Below are 15,000 nucleotides of genomic sequence, written 5' to 3'. Positions count from 1 at the left end.
GACACCGTAAAAAGTACCTTTTCGACATGACTACCAAAATTTGATGCCACGGATTAGTTTTTCATTGAATGTTGCTCAAAACTATATCAAATATTCTTCAAAAGTTGTAGATTAATATGCCATTTATTTGCATAAATAAAGTTGAATGGTTACGTCACAAAAAATCGTCAAAAAAGGGCCTTTTTTTGGCCCGAAAATACCGAAGTCCCCCCTTAAGCGGTTAGATGGCAGGTGGTCAGGAGAAGTGCAAGATTGTTTCAAGCATGTGACTCGCTATACACTTGAAACAAGCAAAACATGGAAATAAATAAAACGAAACTGTCTTTTCTGAATTGCATTGTAGTTGTATTGAGCTAGGCACAGTTTTATTCGACCAAAATTAAACTTTAAATGATAGTTAATGTCACGGTTTTGAATGTTCTTGGATTTGGAAAATCATGCGTGGCACTCGACCGATACGCGATCTGGTTGGTGCTATGCTCTAACAAGCCATGCTGTATGATCAAGGAAAGCATGATTTCAAACAAGCAGCAAGCAAGCAAATGGGTACCTGCAGAAAAGGGTCTCAAATGTGACCATCTCATAGCCGCTGTGGTAAGAGGCTGGGAAACGTGGAAGAAGCATGCAGCAGGTAAAATGACCGTCAAAAGTAATGAAAAAGGACGAAAGCCAGATCAAAGATCTTTGGGAATGGTGTGTTGGGCTGTCGCTACGGGAGTCTTCTGCTTAACAGGAAACACCAGTAGAAAGAAGCAAGAATGGAGAATTGAGAATATGAGGATGAGCAGGCTTCGCCAGAGGAGGCTTCGAATTTGAATACCAGCAAGCATCCTGCCGGAGCTTGGAAATACGCATACATCTAGTGGCCAGAAAGACACGAATACACACAGAATTTCATAAATGACAAGTTTTAGAAATTTTAGCTGCCCGAAAGGCGAGACGGGAGTGCGTGTGGTGCCATAGGACTGATCTCAGAAAGAATCTGATTCTGATGGGCGTCTTGCACCGCAGCTTGGGCCGCTACTTACTTGGGCCGAGCAAGGCGCAGAAAGTAGCAAGAGCCATGTGTAGGGACTGGTATGAACGGAAAAATTCAAAACTTTACGAGACGTGCTCGGCTCAGTAAGCATCACAATGCTAACCGCCGTCCGGGATAGACGGGGAAATAAAATACTTGCTGCGCTATCCGCCCCGGCGTAGAGCGAATAGAGCGACACGGTTCGGTCTTGGCTGGAAATGTGATACTTTCTGCGTCGATTGAGGCACTATAATGTACGGTAAAAACGGCATATCGCTTAGCGTGGAAGAGAATTCGCTTCTTTCTGGTTCGTGCGAAGTACACTCGCTCCAGCTGACGCTATTGTTGGACGAGCCCGGGCCCACGGGTATCCGTCGGTCCGGGATGAGCGCGACGAGTGTACATTACTGCATGATGCTTTGAAAATAACGTCAATTTTTAAAGGAATTAAAGTTCTGGGAGAGACGATAGCTCCAAACAAGCTCAAATTCTCGGTAGGTTAAAGAGAGACCCGTGATGGTGATTCCTTTCCGAACTCTGAAGCATCCGCCACACTGAACGCCAATTCTCTACAAAATCGCCAAACTGCTGCAAAAGCGGGTGAACGACAAACAATTACACAGATTTTCAAGATCCGCAAAACCATCATTTTTACTGTTATTGATTCCAAAGCGGATTTTTGTTTTAATGTTGATATTAGTACACGGTACGGTCATTGGTGATACGGAATGATATTCTGAGTGAGTTCAAACACGTTTCTTTCGATGGTTTAAGTTATTTCAACGGTGATTGACCAAACTGAGTAGCGAAAATCGCAAAATAATGCTCTATGTATTAAAAAACCCAAGCTTGTTATTTTAATTATTCGATTGTTCCAAATCCACTTGATCGAAGACAAATCTTCTCTTCTTGTTTTAAGAAAAATCTTTCCCAGAGGCTTAAACTGCGGTGCACTGGATGCGTTCCGTTTCAAAACTCTTTGTTGCGTTACACCTTCTGACAATGCCTCTGCCTGCCTTCCTTGCCTGACAATGCCAATGCCTTCTGACCGGAACGGCCACACGGCGCGACGTAAATTTAACATCAGTAGCCATGGCTGGGGAAAATAGTGAGGTTTTATCAGTATTTAAAATTTTATTTAATGAAATACGTGTTTTAGCTATTTCATATATTTTCAACAGGTAATCAGAAAACGCAGGTTATCACTTACTTGTGCAGTTGCAGTGTTAGCGACAGGACACGAAAACTGAATCGGCGGGACATTAGCAACGCATCTGATCTGTGTGAAAGTATTCATAGCATTTCATTCGTTATACAACTCAAAAAGGTGTAGCGATTCAAAACATTATAACGCAACGGGTCCAACAATTCCACACTGCAATTACAGCACCTCTAGACGGTGAAACGATTCTCAAGCCGGCGATACATGAAGCGTAAACTCAAGCGTAAATATAAAATTAATTTACACTTGAACATGTTTAAATGACCGGGTTGAGACGCGTAATCTGAATTACACTGAACTTTTATGGACTTTTGTGAGAAAAATAGGATCTTTTTTCCGAAGAAAAAGATGAAAAACGCTAGTAATGATCACTCACTATTAATGCAAACCACAAACAGGAAATATAGTGAGGCAAATCGGTTGCAAACAGCGTTTACGCTAGGATTTATGCTCCATGGACCTATAATCTTTTTTACACCGTGTAAACGGCAAATGTAAACTTTTTGGCATTACATTCTGAGTTTATACGAGAGTTTACGCTTCATGTATCGCCGGCTTCAGGGTCAAGAATTTGCTCAACTTTGCTGAGAATATCCCGAGAATGGCCCGAGAATCGGTTTGCTGTCACAATAACAGGCAATGACAGATAGTTTGACAGGTAGCTCAGCTGAGCCTCAGGCTCGCTCTATTCTCAGTTTGTACACGGGCGAAAGCATTCTCGGTTCGGATTTGACAGTCTCAATTCTCAGACCGTTTCTACACACAGCCAAAATTTGGCGGCTAAAGTCAAAAAAAGAGAACTTCATTTTTCCAACATTTTGAAAAAATAATGGCAGATGGAGACAAATTTACATTTACGGTACGGCCTACACTGGAGTGCAGCATTATGTGTCTGCCGATCAGCTTAAAGCATATTATATTTTAAAAAAAGCTGTTTGCAGGTGTGTTAAAGTTATTTCGCGATGATTCTGTAGTTTTTCTGAAGTTCTTCTTTTCAAGCGTCCCTACACACACCATTATTTTTTTTATATGGAGCTTTTGACTTTTGCCGACAATTTTGACTTTAGCCGCCAAATTTTGGCTGTGTGTAGAAACTGTCTCAGTCTCTTCTCATTCTCGGGAAATTCTCGCACCGTCTAGAGGCGCTGTTAGGTGCTTATTCTGTACCAGGCGATTTCGATGGCCTCAGGCGTTCGATGATTCATGCGAATTTCGAAACTTCAACTCGTTGTTTCGAAACGTTTCGAAAACAATAAACAATTCAAAATGACAGTTTGAAGTAAAAAAACTGTGAATTAACTTGTTTTTTTCGGTATCAAAAAAGACTTAGGTGCTTATTCTGTAACTTGCGATTACGATGGCCTCTAGGCGATGATTCATTTGGTTCATTTTGTGTTCATTTTGGTGTTCACGATCGCCTGCATGTCGAGTGCATTTTTGTGGTCGACAGCTGGTGTTCTGTTTACATCGAGCATCGAGCATCTGAAAAACAGTTATAGCGTCCTGATTGTGCTTCAATAATTTCTTTCTGCTAATCGTATACTATTATTACAAAGGTTAAGTCGTTTTTGATACAGAAAAATCAAGTTAATTCACAGGTTTTTTACTCCAAACTGTCATTTTGAATTGTTTATTGTTTTCGAAACGTTTCGAAACAACGAGTTGAAGTTTCGAAATTCGCATGAATCATCGAACGCCTGAGGCCATCGAAATCGCCTGGTACAGAATAAGCACCTTAACCTTTGTAATAATAGTATACGATTAGCAGGAAGAAATTATTAATGCATAATCAGGAAGTTATAATCGTTTTTCTGATCCAACCGTTCAGATCGATGCTCGATGTAAACAAAACGCCAGCTGTCGATCACAAAAATGCACTCGACAGTAGGCGATCGTGAACACAAAATGAACCAAATGAATCATCGCCTAGAGGCCATCGTAATCGCAAGTTACAGAATAAGCACCTTAATCTATCACAATGATCCAACATGAATAGCTTGGTAGAAAGAAAAAAAAACAATTTTAAAACGATGTAACATTTCATATTTGTATATTTATATATATTTTACATTGCCTTATTGACCTTCTACTATCATACCTACTTTCTAACGTTACGAACGTATCAGAAACAGTCTTTACTAAAAAAAAGTGAAGGGATTAGTAAACCCTTGTTTACGTCATTCCTTACTTAAATTTGATATACTTCTAGCATCAAATTCCCTCTTTCAAGAGGGAATTCATAGAACGGTTTACGGAAGGAAGTTTACATAAGTACAAACAAGCTAAGACGTGTTGACGCCGACCGGCACCTAGATAAGTCGCTTCAATTGTGAATGGTTGGAAAGGATTCACTATAACGCGGTTTGCCTCGCTCTCTGCCTCTACTCAGATATCATGTTCTTACATTTCGCTCGGTTTCTTTACATGATGTCTGTACATTATGAAAACTGGCTATTTTGAATACAATCTAGCTTCTAGAGTCGTTGCTTTCACTAAAACTTTCGCTAGAATCGTTTCGGTTAACGGGGGGAGGCTTTGGTTTATACTCTGTAATGATCACGGTAACGGAGTTGACCGTCACTTCCCGCGTTTGACCACTGGACCGGTCAATGTTTTTTAATCTGGCTGGATGCTTTGATCGTTTGCTCTTGGTTCGGGACGATTTCGTATTGCCCGGCAATTTAGATCCTGTTGGCTGGCCAGACGCACTAGGAAAGGCCTGAGTAGCAGCCTGCTGTGCTGCTAGTGCTGAATTGAGCCGTGGCTTTCGCGTGGAAGTCCCTGGAACAGAGTATACTGAAATTGATTATAATGCATCCTACTCTTTTTACCCCGGGAAAAACAGAGACTGAATTATTAGCATTAGCTGAATTGCTTAGATAGAAGCGTTAATTAATTACCTTTGCGTACGTCGCACATTGAACATTTAAATGCTTCAGCCGTATTCCGAAAAGTGCATACGCTGCAGTCCCAAAAGTTCTCCTCCACTTTTGATTGGCGTTTGGCTCGACGTATAGGTGATTTACTCTTATCCATCGCTGTCGGACGCCAGCCGCGTTGTCTCAGAACCACACCATTAATGCTGTAGCATTTGCGGGAACTTGCTTTTCCCTTTTACCAAAGTGCGTTCGCGTTTATTTTGGTCCACAGTTCACAAGTTTTCCAACTCCACTTTGGAGTTGTGCCAGTCTTTTGCACTTTTCAACCCAACTTGTTCAACGGCGGCTACGACGCCAGAGGAAAATTACTCTAGTTTAAGCTCTCCAGCGAAATAATGGCAAAATTCTTAATAATTTTGCACTCGCTTTTTGCAAATTTCACTGGCGTCGGAAGAAGAGAGGGGGAGTATAAAATCAATTTTGACAGGGCAGCGTTAAATCGAAGGTGTTTTTAACGCTGTGTACACACCGCACAGAATCTGGAGATATTGTATGTAGGCCCCAAAGTGTCTATAGGAAACAGATGAAGTCATACCGAACAAAATCGCTCGCGACGATTAGAAAAATGACAGTTCGTGCCTTTGTTTTGGTTGCGTTGGAGACGCTGTTTTCGCTTTGAGAAGTAAGAAACCCGTAAAGAAAGTTCAAGGGACTGCTCGTTTGATCTAAAATTAGGAAATGTATCATTTAAACAGGCAAAAGTACATAATATGCCTGATAAAACCATTGAACTTTACCGGAATCAAACGCACGCTGGTTTGGTGATGAACGTAAACAATCCACGAAATGTCAAAAAAACAAAAAAAAGCAAAAAAGAAAAAAAGTGCTATGACTTCACCTGTTTCCTATACACACTTTGCATTATCTCCAGATTCTGTGCAGTGTGTACATAGGGTAAGCCATCAGTATCGTGAGATTCTACGCTATGTATACGCAGGGTGATAAATCACATTTGAATCGGTTATGGTGGTTAGATTGGGTGGAAATCAAATCGTTTTCGGCAGGCTCCCCAACTACAAAAATCGCGAAAGTATGGGCGAACAACATCAACCGCCGTTGAAAAAGGAACTTCCTTCCGGTTCTTTAATCCGATCCCTTCTGCTTTTCTCTTTTTAGTGGAATCCGCGTCAATCGGTTGAAAACAGTCTGCGGGTCTGGACGCAGGTTCATCATTGCTTATTGGGCGTCCTTCGTCGCGTTTTCGGTATGCCTGCCGGTTTAGTGGGGTGAGAAGCTTAAGTTTCTTGGGTCTTGGCGCGCTTTCATAAATTTCATTAAAGTGAAAAAAGTCGCAAAATTGGAATTGGATTGGCGAAAAAAAGTCACAAAATGACGAATTTGAAGCCGCTACAGTGTCTTAATTTAGGTAATTGATTAACCAAAGTTCATTGTATGGCGGATACTGATAATATGTATTTCTTGCTTACCAGATAAATCGCAGCAGAAAGCATTCATGGAATTCTACAGCTCGCTGGGAGAGGTAAAATTATTCCTACTTATTTGGCTTGCGAAGTTTATACTTCATATTCATGTTATCTTTTGTTCCAGAAACCGTCCACCACGATAAGAATCTTCGAGCGTTCCGAGTACTACAGTTGCCACGGTGAAGACGCTCTGCTGGTGGCAAAGTTGGTGTTCAAATCCACTAACTCGGTAAAAATAATGTCATCGGAATGCATCGAATTGCCGTACATCTCATTAAGCAAATCCAACTTTGAAGCCCTTATTCGAGATTTACTGCTTGTCCGTAACTATAGAGTTGAGGTATATACGAAATCAAAACAGAAAAAATCCTCCAACGAATGGCAGGTTGAGTTTAAGGGCTCGCCGGGCAATTTGGCCCATTTCGAGGATGTTCTGTTCAGTGATACTAATGCAATGGTCAATGGTTCGGCTTTGGTCGCTGTACAAGTGCGCCATGAGGCACGGGCCCGTTCAATCGGACTAGGATACATTGAAGCCAACGAATGGACCATGGCCGTTGTGGAATTCGTCGTCGATGATTTTTACTCTGAGCTTGAGGCTCTTATTGTCACTCTCAGCCCAAGGGAATGTCTTCTTCCTACCGTTGGAGGCGAGGTAAGATAATATTATACGGACAATTAAAGTACCCGCTACATGCCACGTCTTATTTTTTTACAACAGTACGAGAAGATCGAGCAAGTTTTAAAACGGAACAATGTGATTGTCACGGTGCGGAAGAAAAATGAATTCCTAAAGAATGCTACGGAGATTAAAGACAATCTAGATAAGTTGATACGCTTTCGCGAAGGCCAACAGCAAAACGCAAACACTGTCCCAGCGATGTCAAACACTTTCGCCTTGATGTCTTTGGGAGCCGCCATAAACTATCTGGACCTATTGCAGGAAACAGGAAACCATGGAAAATTCCAGCTCAATGTGCTCGATTGCAGACGGTAGTTTTGAACGTTTTTACTCGTTTATGTTTATTTTACGTTTGATTTTCTTCCCATCCTTGTATAGTTACGTACATTTGGATGCGGCAGCTGTTTCGGCACTCAATCTTTTTCCAAAACCAGGAACATTGATAAATTGCAGAACCTACCGCTGGCGAAGCGTACTCGGCGTAGTGGACAGATGTCGCACACCGCAAGGACACCGATTGGTTGCCCAATGGATCAGGCAACCACTTCGGGATCATGCAATTATCAACGACCGACACGATATCGTGGAATGTTTTGTCAAAGATTCCGCGTTGCGTACTGAATTATATGACAATCATCTAAAAAAGCTTCCCGACATTCAGCTTATCCTCAAGCGTCTAATTCGCAGAAAGTCATCTTTGCAAGACATTTTCCGATTGTATCAGGTGACTCTACGTATGCCCAAAATTTTAAATCTGCTTGCCAATGGCGATACGCTGAACTCGCCTGCTATAATGAAGATTATATACGAACCGCTGAAAGACACTATTGGAGACTTAAAACTGTTCAAATCCATGGTGGAACAGATCATCGATTTGGAGGCGATAGAACGTGGCGAATATCTTGTTAAGGCAACGTTTGATAAGAGACTGGAGGAGAAAAAATTAGAAATGGATAATCTGGAGTCAAAAATGAAGCGCCAACTATCAGCAGTTGCCAGCGATATCGGGCTTGAAGCTGGCTCTTCTATCAAACTGGAGTTTGTTAGCCACCTTGGATTTCATTTTCGCATAACACTGAAGGACGAGACAGCAATACGAAAAAACTCTCGTTATAGGGTGCTAGACACTGTTAAAGGAGGCGTTAGATTCACAAACAGCCAATTGACTGACACAAACAGCCAATTTTGTGAGCTCAAAAAAGAATATGAAGATCAACAGCAAATTATCGTCTCTGAGGTAATACGGGTTGCTATTGGATATGCAGAACCCTGGTCAATATTAAATAACCAAATCGCGCAACTTGACTGCTTGGTTGGTTTTGCTGTCGCAGCGGTATCGGCACCCCTTCCTTACGTCCGTCCTAAAATGCATCATCAGGGCAGCCCAACTGTGCTGAAACTTACGCAGATTCGCCACCCGTGCTTGGAGCTACAGGAGGATGTTAATTTCATCCCTAATGATGCCATATTCGATTCTGAAACAGCGAACATGCATATTATTACAGGACCGAACATGGGTGGCAAAAGCACATACATTCGGTCGGTCGGTGTAGCCGTACTAATGGCGCACATAGGTGCTTTCGTCGCCTGTGATGATGCAGAGATGTCAATCATGGATTCGATCCTAGGACGCGTTGGAGCTGATGATAATCTCTCCAAAGGCCTTAGCACGTTTATGGTTGAAATGATAGAGACTGCTAGTATAGTTAGAAGTGCTACGCCAAAATCTCTCGTGATTATCGATGAACTTGGTCGCGGAACATCGACATACGAAGGTTGCGGTATTGCATGGTCTATTGCTGAGTGGCTTGGGCGAGAAAGCAAATGTTTCACGCTCTTCGCAACACATTTTCAGGAAATAACTGATATGGCCAACTATTTACCTAACGTTCGAAACTCCCACATGAATGCCATTGTTGATAATAAACGTTTAACTTTATTATATCAAGTAAAGGAGGGCATTATGCAGAAAAGCTTTGGAATACAAGTTGCCAAACTTGCAAATTTTCCTTCCGTAGTTGTTGAGGTAAGCATACACTTTGTTAAAATGTCTGCCACATTGTAATTATCTTTAATATTATGTTTGCAGCTTGCACAACAAATGTACGATGAATGCGAAGATCAATGGAGTAATCTGGAACAAAACAATGATGAAAAGGGATTAACAATCTTGCAAAAATGCTATGATGAAATAATTAAATTCGATGCGAAGCAGCCTCAAAAATTAACTCCTGGACTATTAAAAGAATTGCAATCTTTGCTGGGCCATTGATGAAAATCGTTTAATTATATTAAACCTGTACACCACCCCGTGGTTGCCTGTATACGAATATTTTGATGTTTTTGAAATGTTTTTGAATTTACACGGTCGACATATAAATCGAAGGGCCTCCCTTAAAAAATATAAAAATATAATTCTGTAGGTGCAAGTATTCTGCCGAAAAATAAATCGACGACAGTGGAACGATTTGTTCATTAATTTTGAGTAAGCATTTTAATTACGTACTGAATTGCATGTTTAATTTTAATAATTTATGGACTGTAAATATGGTAATATGTACTCCATCTCATGTGAGTACGAAAAACTGACCAATGTTTTTATCTTAAGGTTTACTTGAACAAGCAAAAACAACGTTATTTTTATAATGCTGATGTGGTTGCTCATCCTTTCATAATGTGTTGCATTTGTGACCGACAAAACGATGGATTATTTCGAATTTATTGGGGTATGATCGTGGGACGAGCGCTCAACTTGCTAGACTGATGGTCAGGTTTTTTCTCTTATTCTTTGACCCTTCTTTTTTCTCCTCACAAGAATGATAAAGATGTATCGCGCGAAGTCGCCGAATCAGGCTAGAAACGAGTTTTGTCTTCGCTTTCGAATAAGATCCATCTTCCAGGCAACCGAACTGGTCGAATGTTTTGTGTTGGTCGTCGTTTCATCATCATCGTTTAGCTAGACAGTTGTCCGGCGTCTGCAAACCTGATCAGTACACTTTTTATTTAAAATCTGTGCAGAAATTCTTGACTTTAGTTAATAGAACATAGAGAATGGAATGTTTCGTTTAATGATAGTATTGTAAGTGTAATGACTGTGCAAGATACGGGTTGGAAATTCTTTATGCGATTAAGGTTTCCATATCCGGCGTGTGAAATAGCGTTTTACAGCACCAATTGATATGTGTTTGAACAAAACAGTGGTTGTTACTTTGGTTCAACCAAAGGTTTAAGATCAAGTGTAAGGAAGAACTTAGATCAGTTGTTGTATTATGAAACGATGAAGAATAGTAGCAACATCAAAAGTAATACGGTGGTGGTAGTTTAGATAGCACTGTGTGTAACCAATCAAATTTAACCAATGTGCAAACAGGTATCATGTGTTACGGCTAAAACATGTTCAATTATGCCCCGATTCTTTCCCTCATATTAAATATGTATTCTTGATTGAGTCGCTCAAGAACCGAGCTTTGATATTCAATGTTTATTTACCCCTTTTCTGTAATTATTTAATTGAAAAAACTCTTTTATCATTTCACTGATTAATATAAAGCTCGTTTTAAAAGTGTCGTTTGCTGTAAATCGTGATCTGCTGCGCAAATTTTGGTTCGTCGCTTTAATGTAGTAGGTGTCATTTGTGTTGATCGCTCTCGGCGGGCTCGTTATTTAATTCAGTTTCGATGACATCTTTACCATGTGCTATAGTAAAATAGGGAATAGTGTGCAGTGAATGTATAAATAGCCGATCGGCCAGTCGTGTGTAAGGCAAAGTATGCCTTGAACATTGCTATCATCCGATATTTGTTGGTTTCTAGCTAGTCTTATTTGTTGTGATGTGATGCCAATCAATCCTGTTGCGTTATCCACGTGCTGTGATTTCATTATCATTCAAATAAATACTTTAACGAAAAATGACCATCTGCATCCTGAAAAACGTATGCATAATCTTAAGAACGTTGTAGCATGTATTGAGTACTTGAAGCAGAAAGATGCGCTTAAGAAAAATATAGTAAAATGCGACATACCGCAGTGGCTTTGTTTGTCATACTCTTGGCTGTCTTTGAAATGAGGTAAGATACACAAGATAGAGAAGAAGAGTTACGAGAGCACAGTTTGTTGATTCGAACAAAACTATTTGTTGATTCGTATAGTATACTAGTTTAATGCACACGCTCATAACTTTGCAGCATTTTATGCGTTAGGAAGATATGACTATGAATTTGATATTTCGATGTGTTAAACGTTAGTAAAACATTGACTACAATTACATAATTATTTTTGAAAGGACAGAAGTTGATAGAAATACTGTTGGATTGAGTGTATTTTTTGACAAATGTATCTCAAAGATGTTATTTTCATTTACAGGATCGCAAAATGTTTCATTTCATCAGTACTTTGCTCTCGAATGCCCGGTCTAACCCAAAGTCAACGTATAATATGTACTGAGTCAGCAGATGCTGTGGTATCGATCGCATCTGGACAGCTACTTGGAGCAATTGAATGCCAAAAACAGTTTCATGGTACGATTAATTGAAAAGAGGGCATTTTTATATTTTTATATTTATTGTTTATGTTCCCTGCTTTCTTTCCAATCTTATGATAGGGCACCGCTGGAACTGCTCTCACGTGTGGAAGAAAGACATGTTTGGTCAGATTGTGGCTATAGGTAAGTTAGTCAACAAGTTAGTACTTGTGATGCTATTCTAGATATACTGTGGAAATGTTTTAAAAGTTCTTATGGTACCATTATTCTGTGCTATTCACGAAGGTTCAAAGGAAGCCGCATATACATACGGAATAACCAGTGCTGGGGCGGTTTATTCGATATTATCTGCTTGTAGCCAAGGAAACATAAGTACATGTGGCTGTAATAAGAAGCAAAAAACCTTTGTATCCAGTGATTCTGATGTAAGCTCATAGTATCCGTTAGTGTTTTTTGGCCTTCTCTATAACCAATATTGTGCATGAATCTTATTTCATTATAGACATGGAAATGGGGAGGTTGTTCGGTAGATATATTTTACGGTATGAGTTTCGCTAGAAAATTTCTCGATGCTCGAGAAATAGAAAACGATAATCGTAGCCTTATGAACTTGCACAATAATCGTGTAGGACGAAAGGTAAGAAATGTATTCTCTAAATGCTACAAATGGCTAATAATCATTCTTTGCGTTTTTTTTGTTCATGAAGACTGTTAAAGCTCTCTTACGGACGGAGTGCAAATGTCACGGCGTAAGTGGATCGTGCGCTATGAAAACATGCTGGAAGAGTCTGCCATCTTTTCAGGCTATCGGCAATGCAATGATGAAGAAGTATCGAAAGGCAAAATTAGTACACACAATTCCCTCTCAAGGAGCAAGTACGCTGTATCTGTCACTGAAACGGTATGGAAGAACTTACTTATAAAGGTAGTGCCATGTTGATACAATTAGTTTTTTTTCTTTATGTTCAACAGTAGGGGACCAAATCTGCAAGATGCTGTTATAAAAAGAAGTCAAAATCCAAAGAGAACGGAGTTAGTTTATTTACAGCCGTCGCCAAACTATTGTGAGCGTAACATAAGTATTGGCATCTTGGGTACTGTGGGGCGAAGCTGTAATCGTACCTCCAAAAACGTGGACAGATGTGATCTATTGTGCTGCGGCCGGGGATATGATACACATCAAAACGTGCGCAGTTGGCAATGTAACTGTAAATTTAAATGGTGCTGTACAGTGGCGTGCGACATTTGTACAGAGCGAAAGGAAGAGTATACCTGTAAATAGAGAGAATGAGAACAACGAATTGAATTTCGTATGAAATCATTGCGCTTCGAAAGAAACACTTCAAGGGTACAGGTATTTGACCAGAAATTGTATTAAATTTCGTTTGAGCTTGGGCAAAAAAACAAATTGCAATCGATGACGATCATTGTCGGATATTATTTTTCTCAATAATCACCGTAGAAATTATTTGCTTTTTATTCGAAATAATCCAAACGACGGAAACGTTGATGAATTTGAAAATAGAGCTTTCGAACGGGTTTCTAACATTTTACAGCAATCCTTGACACTTTATACGTTTCTTCAGTGCTACGTGAGACTTACTAATACTGAATAAATACACTAACATTGCTATGCAGTACTCATGTAAAGTTCAGCATCCAAATAGTAAAAGTATATCTTAAAACAATACACTACCGTCGATAAAAGCTTAGTACAGGCATGCGCACTAGTATTTGCAACAAGCAGTGCTTTTTCATTGATTCTTTTGCTGCTAGTTTTGTAGCGCGAAGTCGACGTTCTTGAGTGGTTGAGTCTTCTGGTGGACTAACATATTCTAGGGTGGTGTTTTCGCCCTTGGTTTTCACTTTTCTGTTTGGATTACCGCAATTGCAGCAGTTTTTACACAATTCATAGGTAAAAAGTGGTATAAAACGATGAAGTTAAGACGTCTTTTGTGCAGTATCTGTAACAACATCTTATTGAATTGAAGCTACGATGGGATAACGTGACTTACAGTAAGGCCGTGGAAATTTCATCGTGTGAAGAAGAAAAAGCATGAGCAACTGTGTACTATCGAATGGACGAAAATTGATCTATACATTTGAAGAGCCTAATGGAGAGCATGAATCAACGCTGTGTAATAGCCTTGTGCAATAGTGAAACCAAACCGATTGCTACGCATAGCCCCTCACAACGCATCACTGGTGCCAGTGTACTTGTATATCTATGTGTGCTAGTATGTGTACAAAAATGTGCCTGGATTGCGTAGTTCTAATGTACCAGGAAATAAAAAATGGGAAAAACGAAAGTGAAAAATTTGGCAGATATACTGTACAGTCGAATATGTGACAACATATAAATGCTAGACAATTTGTTGGTCATTGAATGCTATCGTATGTGATTGCTTTTCTGCTTGTGAAAATGCTCGTGAACATTTTCCATTTACTATCATTTGGATATATTTCTATCCCCTCTGTGTTTAACGTAGAATGTTCTAATTTCTCCCGAACCAATGGTTCTTTTAGAAATGAACTTTATTTGTAGTTGAGTATTTAACAAAATATTTACGGAATGGTAATGGTCAAAATCGTACGATTTTATAACAGAAAATGTAATGTTTAAAACAGTTCAACATATATTTATTTTATAATGATTAAATTGCTTGGCCAAATATGTTTATTGAAACTAAACCGTTGATGAAGTGAAGATGGTACCATTGATTAATATGGATTCAGTTAAAAGTGTGGTTGAGGTAAAAATTTGCAAAACGAAACTAAAACGTCATTTAAGCATTATTTCTTTGTATACGTTAATGACCAATATCTGCAAGATGGAAAAATGTTATTTTTAGAGCACGAGTTCATCTATGCTATTTTCGGTGGTTCGGAAGTTTTGTCAACCTCAATATGCGTTCAAAGTTTGCTTCCCATGCTCCTGAGTCTTACATTCTCTCTCGGTTTCTCTCAGTTCTCAGTTCATACTCAATTTAGTGTGGTCTTTGATTAGCAGACCATTTCTTTTTTGATTAAGATGTACATCTTCGGAATCCTGCCAGTTGCAACCAATTTTTCTCAATACTCTTCGTCGCGAAGAAAGCATCCTCGTTCCGTTTATTTCATTTGTTTATTTAGATGACTATGTTTAAAAATAAACAAGGCATTCTCTTTGTTGACGATTGAATCTATCTTTGTATTTTCATGAAGTGATTTTTTTCAGTGTATTCTGGTATATAAA

The 15,000-nt window shown here is 39.5% G+C and overlaps 5 protein-coding genes across 12 annotated transcripts in view; 4 read left to right on the top strand and 1 right to left on the bottom strand.

The window, feature by feature from the left end:
• The window catches only part of LOC126571683 (uncharacterized), a 32,360-nt gene extending 32,253 nt beyond the window's left edge, over nucleotides 1-107 (top strand). Inside the window, exon 3 of the mRNA XM_050230425.1 lies at nucleotides 1-107. This exon is cut by the window's left edge and continues 24 nt beyond it. Coding sequence (XP_050086382.1) covers nucleotides 1-44 — 44 coding nt within the window. The 3' untranslated portion in view covers nucleotides 45-107.
• Nucleotides 108-4,273: 4,166 nt separating this feature from the next.
• On the bottom strand, nucleotides 4,274-5,590 carry LOC126581441 (YY1-associated factor 2). Of its 2 annotated transcripts, none has more exons than XM_050245102.1 (2): nucleotides 5,141-5,590; nucleotides 4,274-5,036 (listed from the first exon to the last, which is right to left on the bottom strand). In XM_050245102.1, the coding sequence occupies exons 1-2, from the start codon at nucleotides 5,274-5,276 to the stop codon at nucleotides 4,708-4,710; spliced, it is 465 nt and encodes a 154-aa protein (XP_050101059.1). In that variant the 5' UTR covers nucleotides 5,277-5,590; the 3' UTR covers nucleotides 4,274-4,707. The 2 variants fall into 2 exon arrangements, with proteins under 2 accessions (XP_050101059.1, XP_050101060.1); XM_050245103.1 differs by having other exon boundaries at nucleotides 4,274-5,021.
• A 758-nt stretch (nucleotides 5,591-6,348) lies between these two features.
• On the top strand, nucleotides 6,349-9,764 carry LOC126570581 (DNA mismatch repair protein spellchecker 1). Its single transcript, XM_050228446.1, has 6 exons — nucleotides 6,349-6,545; nucleotides 6,610-6,659; nucleotides 6,728-7,258; nucleotides 7,325-7,596; nucleotides 7,664-9,311; nucleotides 9,375-9,764. Exons 1-6 carry the CDS (start codon nucleotides 6,509-6,511, stop codon nucleotides 9,555-9,557), a joined length of 2,721 nt encoding a protein of 906 aa, XP_050084403.1. The 5' UTR covers nucleotides 6,349-6,508; the 3' UTR covers nucleotides 9,558-9,764.
• A 504-nt stretch (nucleotides 9,765-10,268) lies between these two features.
• LOC126573082 (protein Wnt-2) lies at nucleotides 10,269-13,047 on the top strand. 5 transcript variants are annotated; one of them, XM_050232923.1, is made up of 8 exons: nucleotides 10,269-10,364; nucleotides 10,988-11,352; nucleotides 11,648-11,802; nucleotides 11,886-11,948; nucleotides 12,051-12,190; nucleotides 12,268-12,402; nucleotides 12,473-12,666; nucleotides 12,738-13,047. In XM_050232923.1, the coding sequence occupies exons 2-8, from the start codon at nucleotides 11,297-11,299 to the stop codon at nucleotides 13,045-13,047; spliced, it is 1,053 nt and encodes a 350-aa protein (XP_050088880.1). In that variant the 5' UTR covers nucleotides 10,269-10,364; nucleotides 10,988-11,296. The 5 variants fall into 5 exon arrangements, with proteins under 5 accessions (XP_050088880.1, XP_050088882.1, XP_050088878.1 ...); XM_050232925.1 differs by having other exon boundaries at nucleotides 10,344-10,364; nucleotides 10,836-11,352; nucleotides 12,741-13,047; XM_050232921.1 differs by having other exon boundaries at nucleotides 10,344-10,364; nucleotides 10,836-11,352.
• Nucleotides 13,048-13,554: 507 nt separating this feature from the next.
• Nucleotides 13,555-15,000, top strand: part of LOC126573081 (plectin) — a 28,125-nt gene continuing 26,679 nt past the window's right edge. For all 3 annotated transcript variants that reach the window (XM_050232918.1, XM_050232917.1, XM_050232920.1), the window contains exon 1: nucleotides 13,555-13,680. The gene's annotated coding sequence lies outside the window, so the exon portion shown is untranslated. The remainder of the gene's footprint in view (nucleotides 13,681-15,000) is intronic.

The sequence above is a fragment of the Anopheles aquasalis genome, chromosome 2, assembly GCF_943734665.1.
Source record: "Anopheles aquasalis chromosome 2, idAnoAquaMG_Q_19, whole genome shotgun sequence".
In the NCBI taxonomy this organism is placed as follows: Eukaryota; Metazoa; Arthropoda; class Insecta; order Diptera; family Culicidae; genus Anopheles; species Anopheles aquasalis.
This window is presented reverse-complemented; position numbering and strand designations above follow the sequence as displayed.